At 46.2% G+C, this 9,458-nt stretch overlaps 2 protein-coding genes across 2 annotated transcripts; both read right to left on the reverse strand.

Annotated features, from left to right (window-relative positions):
- Positions 1 to 6,350, reverse strand: LOC135256167 (polycystin-1-like protein 2). Its single transcript, XM_064338011.1, has 9 exons — positions 6,325 to 6,350; positions 5,700 to 5,846; positions 4,801 to 5,003; positions 4,042 to 4,223; positions 3,640 to 3,775; positions 3,019 to 3,220; positions 2,399 to 2,615; positions 1,959 to 2,043; positions 1 to 1,840 (listed from the first exon to the last, which is right to left on the reverse strand). Exons 1-9 carry the CDS (start codon positions 6,348 to 6,350, stop codon positions 1,794 to 1,796), a joined length of 1,245 nt encoding a protein of 414 aa, XP_064194081.1. The 3' UTR covers positions 1 to 1,793.
- A 1,766-nt stretch (positions 6,351 to 8,116) lies between these two features.
- Positions 8,117 to 9,458, reverse strand: LOC135256168 (polycystin-1-like protein 3). The gene is made up of 3 exons (XM_064338012.1): positions 9,128 to 9,458; positions 8,211 to 8,441; positions 8,117 to 8,155 (listed from the first exon to the last, which is right to left on the reverse strand). The coding sequence occupies exons 1-3, from the start codon at positions 9,281 to 9,283 to the stop codon at positions 8,117 to 8,119; spliced, it is 426 nt and encodes a 141-aa protein (XP_064194082.1). The 5' UTR covers positions 9,284 to 9,458.

A 9,458-nucleotide genomic window follows, 5' to 3' on the forward strand; every position in this document is an offset into this window, starting at 1 on the left:
AACAATAGTAATTTGAAAGGTCTTCCATAAATCGCTGTGGTACATTAAGGAAAGAGCAGGTCTTTACTCCACATTTTGTTTTAAAAAGGGTGTGATGGACTCTTAAAAAAACACTGCAAATATTTGGTATATGGTGCCAATACTCATACTATTTGTTCAGCAAAGGGTTAAATCACAGAAATGGTTATATTATTTTTCTCACATGGCTCATGACTTTATTATCCCCTTATCCACCACAAGAATGACAGCAGGTTTTTTTCTGTTGCTTTTCTAGTGCTCCGATCATGATTAAATAAAATAAATAAAATCATTTTATCTGGATAGTTACGCATTCATATCATAACATTAATGATACAAAATTATAACAAATGACAATTTAAAACTTTAAATAAAAAGGATCAGCTGTACCACCTAATTTTTACAATAACAGTAGCAAGCAGTTTCATTCTAAGACATGAGAATGAATTAATGGGCAAACATTCATTGATGAGACTAGTTTGAACCAGATGAGGTAGCACAGTGAAAGGAAGGGGAAATTAATGAATCTAATGCCATTCAGCTACGGTAGTGATCTAATCACTCTCACGACCAGTCGCCACAATTTATTTTGCAAGCGGCCTCTCTCTCTCTCTCTCTCTCTCTCTCTCTCTCTCTCACAGCCTTAGTGGCAGCTTGCACCTGTTCCTGTCAAATGTCCGTAAGAAGACCTGCAGTCACAGCTCAAGCAGTGAGCGCACCTCATTAGGCCTCATTGCATTACGATCGCATTAATCCACTTCCTTATTTAGTGCTCTCTCTCTCTCTCTCTCTCTCTCTATCTCTCTCTGAATGCATCCACAATTGTACGTGCATTAGGGCTGAGGCACATTCGGAACACACTTTGTTTAATATATGCAAATATCTTCGCTGGCGCTCAGTAAATATCACGGTAAAATGCATACTCCGTGGAACTTCTGAGGGTGCGAAGGATCCCCGCAAACATTTAATTAATTTGGCCTTCAGTGCATCCCCAGGGAATGGTGAGGCTTTTGCGGCCTACGGACTGCGTTAGTCATTAATTTTTAAAAGTCCAGAGAATGTCATGGCACACGGAATGTGGGGAAGTAATCCTGCCTAAGCAAATTTTTTCTCCGATGTTCAAACCAAGCGATGAACCACCACACCCTCATGAAACATCAAATCCAACCCATCTAGTAATTTCGTACAGTACGTTTTTAGCTTTGCCTATCTGCTCACTAAAATGTTACACACTTCATTCTAAATATTGTGCAACTGCCATTTTTAAATGGCAGGCTTTTTAATGTTTAAGTTGAATACCATAGATATGGAAAATCTGGTAGAGCTGGAGGACTAAACCTCCCACATTCGTGACATCAGCAGACATAAGTAGATATCAAAAGTGTATTCCATTTCAGCATTTACACGTATTGCATTATGTACACTATTCAAAAAGCTCATGATCTGAATATCAGAGTGAAAAATCTCTATGATAAAAAAGAAATTCTAATATTTTACATTATCTACTTTAAAAGAACTTATAACAGGTTTGTTTAGTTTATTTCTCATTCACCAGAATATTATGAGGAAAAGTAGTGACCATTTACCATCCTGGTGTCAGTGAATCACAGACAGAGTAGTTCTATTCTCTGCTGATTAAGGCATTATAAATCACAAAATGATTGGGGGGGTGGGGTGGGGGGGCATAAATTCCATAAATTCCCATGAAGTCCTACAAATTCCTCTTAGTAGGCAGTAGGTGGGTCTTCATCATCATCATTCTTCCATAAAGTCTCTCAGGGCCTTGACCTCTGGGAAAACAATCTACACCTCTCCTGTTGTTCTACAAAAAAAACAAGGAACAAGACAGTGTTACAGGATTATCTCAGTCGTCCGGACTGAATGAATCAGACAATGATTCAGCTCTCTGAATCATCCACAGTCGGTAGAACGCTTCCCACCTTTCAGCAGGCCCTCGACCTCGTCGCTCTCCTCCACCGTCACCGTCTTCAGGAACAGGGCGAAGAAGATTGCCACGCCCACCACCTGCCACGCAAAGCAGAATTATGCCATTGTTACCATGCCCACACGGTAAGCCAAATCAACCAACCTCTGGGACTATTTTTATTTATTTTATTTTTTTTGCATTTGCATGCTTGAACAGTGGATCCTAAGTGTACTGAACAAACAACCCACTCAAGGAGCAAATCAAACACTTACTAAATGAGTAAACAGGCCCATTCCTTAATTACGCTTACTTGTGTTATGTGGAAATTGATTGTAAGTGCTTTTCCGTGTCTTGCCACGACCCACAACCCATAGTTATTTTTAACCACTATTCTACGGCACATAGAGATTTCTTTTTTGTTTTGTTTTGTTTTTGGCGGCACCCCCCACCCACCTTTAGCGGCTGCAGGATGAAGATGCTCTGGAAGAGGGACAGGGCCAGAGAGATGGCCCACTGGGTGGAGGCCTCCTTGCCGTAGACGAAGCCGTAGAGCAGGGTGAAGAAGGTGGAGATGCCACTGATGGAGAACAGCAGAAGCCAGCCCACGAACACAAACCACCAGGGCAGCCAGCAGCCGGACTTCTTCTCTTCCTTTGGGGCTGTTGTGAGGCTGGGGAAGGGGCAGTAGAGACAGAGAGATCACTCCTCTGATTTGAAAATGTGTGTCTGTCTAAGAGGCCTCTGTTCCAGCACCCAAACACTACTGTGTGCAAATGTTGTCTTCTAGTGGCTAAAAGGCTAACTAGTATGCCCAAAGGCTAGTATATATAAGTGTATATACTGTATTTCTGTATGTTCACGTAAGTTGCATGTATATTATTTTGAGGCACAAGAGCCTCAACCACACTCCTCCGTAGCCAGAGAGAGAGAGAGAGTGAGACAGAGAAAGAGAGAAAGAGAGAGAGAAAGGGGGGGCAGGACACATCTCCAGCGACAACAGCGAACAGTTGACACAGTGTTTTGGCGTGGCCTTGCTTTGACGAGGCTCTGGGAAGCGGGTGATTGGTCCTTACCCCCGCGGCGCGAGGGTGGTGTACATGGTCTCCGCCTTCTTCTGCAGCAGGGCCAGGGTGTTCTGCAGCCACTGGTAGTCCTCTCGGCTGGAGAAGACCCCGGCCCCGATCTCGTTTAGGAGGTTCTGCAGGTGGTAGAGATAGTGCAGGACGAAGTGGCTGCAGTGGCACCAGTGGTCGTCTTCGTTGTCCTGCCCCAGATCTTGGAGGACAGAGGAAGGTCAGAAGAGACTCAGATCTTACACCGGTTCACCTCCATGCAAAAAGTGCAACAAACAATGTGCCAATGTCACAGGAATGCCAGAGGATCATAGCTAGATATGGTCAGAGCTTAATGCTATAAAAGTCATAGCCGTGTTCATAACCATAACCAATCCCAGCCCATCCTGCAGTACTAGCCAAATAGGTAAATTATATGCTGTTTATGACTTATTTTCTAAGTGCCACTTAACACAAAACCAACTAAATTATAAAACTTAATTTTTATGTGTGTATAACTAAGTTGAAAAACAATTTAATATTACATCTGAATAGTCAAATTAATTTTAATGGGTACGGCCAGAAAACAGAACAACAGCGAGGCATTTTGTTGCTTATTTATCGATCTTTTGCAGCCAGCACCTTGCATGATTTGGAGGACCCCCTGGACCGAGGACAGGGCGACGTAGAGGTCGTTGAACGTCTCCACGTTTTTCTCCAGAGGCGGCACTCTGTTCTTGCTGTTGGCGCTCAGGATGGTCACCAGAGCCTCGGTGTCCTGGAGGAGGAGACACAAAGACGCATCCTTCGCACACAGAGCGGCAGCATGCGGGGGGAGTAGGGCAGCCCACATTAGGCCATCGAGGAAGGGGGACGCTAACAGAGAGCCAATCGAGCGAAGCCCCTGGGAAGCGCACACAGTGACCTGGCTGAAAGGGGTCAAGGTGACTGAGAGGAGTCAGGAGACCGCACGCACGGGGGTTTGGGGAGTCCTAAGGGAGCTGCTCGGCCAGACGGAGAGCCGGAGCGAAAAACGGCGGTGACCTTGAGGAAGGTTTCTACGGTGGGGACGCGCTGCCGGTCCTGGGCGTCGTCGCGTCTCTCTGACGGGAGGGGGCGGGGCCTGATGCTGCGGAAGATGCTGATGATGAGGATGTTGATGGGGAACATGAGCAGGCCGCTCTCCACCCCAATCATGATGTCCTCCCAGGTCACGTTCATGGTGCCTGCGCCAAGGAAAAAGGAACGTTACCGCACGCGGTAAGAAGACCCCGGGGGGGGGGGGTCTACTGGGGTAATGCAGCCTACACCAATTCCTTGGTACCTACATATTCTGATAAACCTGCTCATGTGCTAGATCACCGTAATGCGTAGCAGAATCGATATCCATCCGCTGAAACCGCATTTGAACTGCGTGACTGATAAGCAAAGACCAAAGGCATCGAAGGCCGAAGACCACAGAGCAACAGTGTAATAAAAATCACAATTTCCCTTTTTTTTTCATTGGTTATCATCAGTATGGAGAAAGACCTGCCTGATTTACTATACCGACGCAAACGCTCTCAGGAGTGGGGGAGAGCTAAATTAGTCAAACGGATACAGGATGTAGCCGGCTCAGGTAGACAAAAACGTGCGGCTGGAGCGAAATCCTCAAGACCCAGCTTGCGGTCACCCGAAAAAAGGAACAGAGTGACCCCAGGTTGCACATGTGTACTTTGAACCATTTTCCAAGCCCAAAACGCCCCGGTTACTGTAAAATGGCTTCCCAGCTTTGAGACGCGGCCCGAGAGCAGAAGCGCTCACCGATGCTGAAGATGACGGGAGACTCCTGGTCCTGCGGCTTGTTCCAGAACATGATGTTGATGGCCATGGTGCAGAGGAGGAGGCACATGCAGCAGGACACGCGCTGGGCCCGGGAGAAGGGGCTTCGGCGAGGGGGGTCCACCACAGACACCCAGATGTGCTCGTCCCGGAAACCCGAGGACGTCCTGGTCTGAAACAGGTTCCTGTGTGCGGAAAGAGAGAAACCTGCGCTGGCGAGGAGTAGCCCAAACTTTGATTGAAGTATTAAGCACCCATACAAAATATAAGCCACCTGACCTGCTAACTGCCATACAGGACTGAAGCCATCTAAGCAATTCAGTCCCATACAGAACCTTCAAGGTTAATTGCATTACATTATACTTATACATTGCACATTATATTTGGCCATTTAGCAGATACTCTTATCCAGAGCAAGTTACAAAGACTGCATCCTTTTCATGCACTGTGTTTTTATACAGCTGGATATTTACTGAAGTAATTCAGGTTAAGCACCTCACGGATACGAGGACAACACCTTAGCTGGTGTTGTAGAACTCGCAGCTTTTGAGTTCCAAGCCCACAGCGCTAACAATTATAGGCTAGTACACTGGCAACCCACTGAAAGAGGAGCGTTGTATAGATACAGAAAATGCCAAGTGAAAATAAAATGAACTGTAAGCTGTATTGCCATAGTAACATAATAAACACAGGGGAAGACTAAAACAGGTCAATAGAAAAAATGAACTGAATAGGAACTCTCAGAGAAAAAGAAGTCTGAAAAAACACCAGTACGGTAATTAAAACTGGCTAACGTTCAAAGAAACAGCGGCAGGAGGGCTGAGAGCCCAGAATGTGGCGGGTTCGGCCAAATGGAGATGGAGCTGTGAGGCTGGGGTCACCTGAAGCTGGTGAGCTCTTCCCTCTTGGCCGAGTCGAAGGTCTTCTTTATAAAGCCGTCCCCCTTGGTGGAGCTCAGCCAGGCGGAGCACAGGAAGTGCCAGGGTTTCCTCAGCTGCATGTCCAGCACCGTCACCTTGTTCAGGTACCTGGATGAAGGTCACGCAACGTCACCACATCAGGGCGGCCAGGCTGTTTGTGTGCTTAGCAGAAGATCTAATCCACGGTCACACAGGTCTACATATCATCCAATGTGTAACTCAAAACAAACAAAAAAAAAACCTCATACTGCATGCTAAGTATGATACATCAGAGTAGCAGAAAGCATCTAAAAAGTCACAGACCTTGTATGCTTCCCAGCTAGGTGCTTCATTAAGCTGTTTTCAGAGTGCCTTCAGAGTAAGAAAACCTAGCGAGCAATGGGTCCCCTCCCGGACCCTTTCAGAGTGCCCCTGCCCTGCTCTAAAGTTCACGTGGGGAGAACCGGGGCACCTCAGAACACCCCCTTCAGGAGGTGAACCCAAATCCCACAACCCCGCTGTTTCGGAAGCTGATCGCCCCCAGCCTGGCGCACAAACCCCCACAATGCACCACTGCTCACTTAATAGCATTTTTAAACACGCCAACTCCAGGAGCTTAACAGGGGCAGACATTTCCGTAATTACTATTCCGTTGTTTTCACCATGATAATTAAAGTGGTAGTCACTGCTGCAGAGGTTCTGGGCTGGGGTCAATTCGAAACTGAGTTGTGAATTACTGGTAAAGTTAAGTTCAGTTGAAGATATTTAAACAAATACAGAAAAACAACTGATAACGGATAATGAGTCCATAGCTGGAATTGAACTCAAGTATGAGCATTTTTGGAGTCATAAGTGGCAGTTGATTTTGAAAGCTGAGAGTGGCCTATTTATCCAAATGAACTGAGTATACATTTCGTGTTTCATATTCTGTTAAACTCTACTTCCTGTAATTTCAACTCAAATGCAAACCCAGCATTCTGGAGGTGTTTTAAAACAAAAATCACAATTCCAAATCATCGAATCAATTCCAAAATCTCAACTGACTCAAAACCCTTCGGCCTGCGCAGCCCCCCTCCCTCCCACTCCCGGCTCTCACCAGTCGGGGCTCTTCCCCGTGTTATCGTGCCGAACTTTGATGCTGTCCAGGTCCCCCAAGGGGAAGGGCGTGGCCAGGAGGAACATGTCCACTCCTCCCCTCTCAAATACGGGCTTGTGAGGGTCAGTGAGGTGGCGACGTGTGCTCTGTCCGTCCGAGCCCACCAGGATTAGCTCAACCTGCAGGGAAAACCATATGCTTGCCCAACGCCTGGCTTGAGGATGTCAGAATGCTCTCTACCAGTGCTTCCCAATCGTTTGCTGTTTTGGTCTTTTTGAATTCGAACAGACTTTTTTCCCTTTAAGCCCACCTCACACCAAACCCCACCACATTGTCTCTATGTGCCCCAAACCCCCCCCCCCCCCCCCCACACTTTGGGAACACCACTGATCTGTACAAAACGTTTGCAAATGCTTAATCGGGATAACATATATGACATAATATTGCTCACATTTTCCATATTTTCTAAATAAAGTAAGGAACCAATCTTGTAACCTAAAGGTCACATGGTTCGATACCTGTGTAGGACACTGCCGTTGTATCCTTGGGCAATGTAGCTAACCAACCTAATTGTGTCAGTATATATCCAGCTGTATAAATGGATGCAACGCAAATGGCATGAAAAAGTTGTGTAAGTCGCACTGGGCAAGAGGGTCGGCTAAATGCCTGTAATGTAATGTAACAGCATGGCACACATACAGCGCAATTAATTAGAGAAGGTAATCTCTGGTATAATGTGCATCTCAGGTGGGAAAGTGCTTTTACAGGTGGGTGAAGGTGTCACCTCTGCGGTGGTGCCCGCTCCTCTTCGATGCCCAGTCTGCACGTTGATCAGGTAGTAGTACTGAGCACAGGGATGGTTATCGGCCAGCAGGGTCATTTTTTTCTACGACCAAAGGAAACAAGATGCGTATTGTGTGTGCACATATGTGTGTGTGTGTGTGCTAATGTGTGTGCGTGTGTGTGTGTGTGTGTGTGTGTGCTAATGTGTGTGCGTGTGTGTGTGTGTGTGTGTGCACGTTGGCATGCTTATGTTTGTGTGTATGTGTCTGCTTGCTTATGTGTGGCCATGTGTGTCTGAGCATACGTGTATGTGTGTAGGTATATTATGTGTGCATGTGTGTATGCGTTTGTGAGAGTCCTTATGTATGTGTGAGTGTGTGTGTGTGTGCATATATATGTGTGTGTGTAGATACTGCATGTGCGTGAGTGCACGCGTATGCAGGTAATGCAGTCCAAGCTCCGCTGGAATGTAAACCAATAACATTGTGCATAACACTGCATAACCCACCAATCAGAAATGCTAGTCTGGAGCCCTTTCCGTGCAGCCCAAGACAGGTTCCTCGTGTCATCACAGCAGGATGTGATGTCATCCTGAGCAGGGGCCTGGGCCTCACCTTTATGAAGGCCTGCTTGTCTGCGTAGATGGCCCAGGCGAGCAGGATCAGGTACAGGCCGAAGAAGGCCGACAGCATGACGACCACCACGTAATTCTCCGACACCTTGGCGAAGAGCGCGGCCGTCTGGGACAGGTCCACCTGGTTGGGCATCACGAAGAAGGAGCTCCCGTAGAAGGTCATGTGATTACACAGGCACTGTGTCATGTGAGGTTCTGAGTCCACGCCCACCTGGGAAAAAGATAACATGGAAAAGGGGGCGCGACTTTTAAAACAGAGACAAAAAAAAAACAGAAAACCTTGTTTGCCTTATGTGAAGATCTAGCCCACGCGCGTTTTCACAAATTACAGGTTTCACAATAAAAGTTGGAACTGTCATGATCATCAACCAGTAAAAAATTACTTGGACCATTTTGTTTTGGCCCATTGAATTTTGTTCCATTTTCCATGTGGAACTACCACTCATTATCAATTGCACCTACACAGTGAAGGTTTGTTTGATGAGCATCTGTATGAGGTGAGGTGTGCTTCAGGTGTGCTCACAGGCTAAATTTAATCTGGATTTCTAGTGATTAACTGCAGGTGACAGAACTCACTGGCTATGTCTAATCTGGATATCTGCTGGTTAACTGCAGATGACAGAACTGTGACAGTTTCAAGACACGGGTTACAAAAATAACCTTTCTTGTTGAAATGTCTAGAAATCGGCATTTTTATGCCATTTGTTGAAGAGAATGTAATGTCATGTTAATACGATTTATTCTTGACTACATTATGGCATTGTGACATTTTTTTGTTGCTTTGGGTAAGAAGGTACAGCTAGCTATACACTCTCTAAAACCAGCAAACAAAAAAAAAAGGCATCACAGGATGGGCAATGCCCAATTCTGGTATGGGTAACATGGGTGGTGGCGTACCACACAGCCATTGGTGCTCCATGTTTGATTGTCCTGGTTCCAGAACATGCACTTGGTGACAAAAGACACGAATCTCAGCTCCATGCTCCTGCGCCCGTCGGTGTAGTTGACGAGGAAGAGCTGGGCGGTCCAGTTCCCCGTGCCCAAGCTCAGCATCTCCGGGGTGAGCAGCCAGCGGTACCCCGCTGAAAAAACAACCAACAGCACGTTTTTTTTTTTTTTACTTCTTCTTCTTCTTCTTCTTCTTTTGTTGTCGTTTAGTTTTTTTTTCCTGAACAACTTTTTTTTTTTGCTCGTATTTGTAAGCCTCGTCCCACAGCCGTAGACTCTT

Source organism: Anguilla rostrata, chromosome 5, assembly GCF_018555375.3.
Source record: "Anguilla rostrata isolate EN2019 chromosome 5, ASM1855537v3, whole genome shotgun sequence".
Lineage (NCBI taxonomy): Eukaryota > Metazoa > Chordata > Actinopteri > Anguilliformes > Anguillidae > Anguilla > Anguilla rostrata.

Coding starts and splice junctions, on each gene's coding strand:
- LOC135256168 (XM_064338012.1), bottom strand. CDS start 9,283: ATGCTGAGCTTGGGCACGGGGAACTGGACCGCCCAGCTCTTCCTCGTC. Junction 8,442..9,127: donor GGAGCACCAATGGCTGTGTG/GTACGCCACCAC, acceptor TCTTTTTCCCAG/GTGGGCGTGGACTCAGAACC. Junction 8,156..8,210: donor ACAAGCAGGCCTTCATAAAG/GTGAGGCCCAGG, acceptor TGATGACACGAG/GAACCTGTCTTGGGCTGCAC.
- LOC135256167 (XM_064338011.1), bottom strand. CDS start 6,350: ATGTCTGCCCCTGTTAAGCTCCTGGA. Junction 3,221..3,639: donor GGTCCTCCAAATCATGCAAG/GTGCTGGCTGCA, acceptor CTGTCCTCCAAG/ATCTGGGGCAGGACAACGAA. Junction 2,616..3,018: donor ACCACCCTCGCGCCGCGGGG/GTAAGGACCAAT, acceptor CCCCTTCCCCAG/CCTCACAACAGCCCCAAAGG.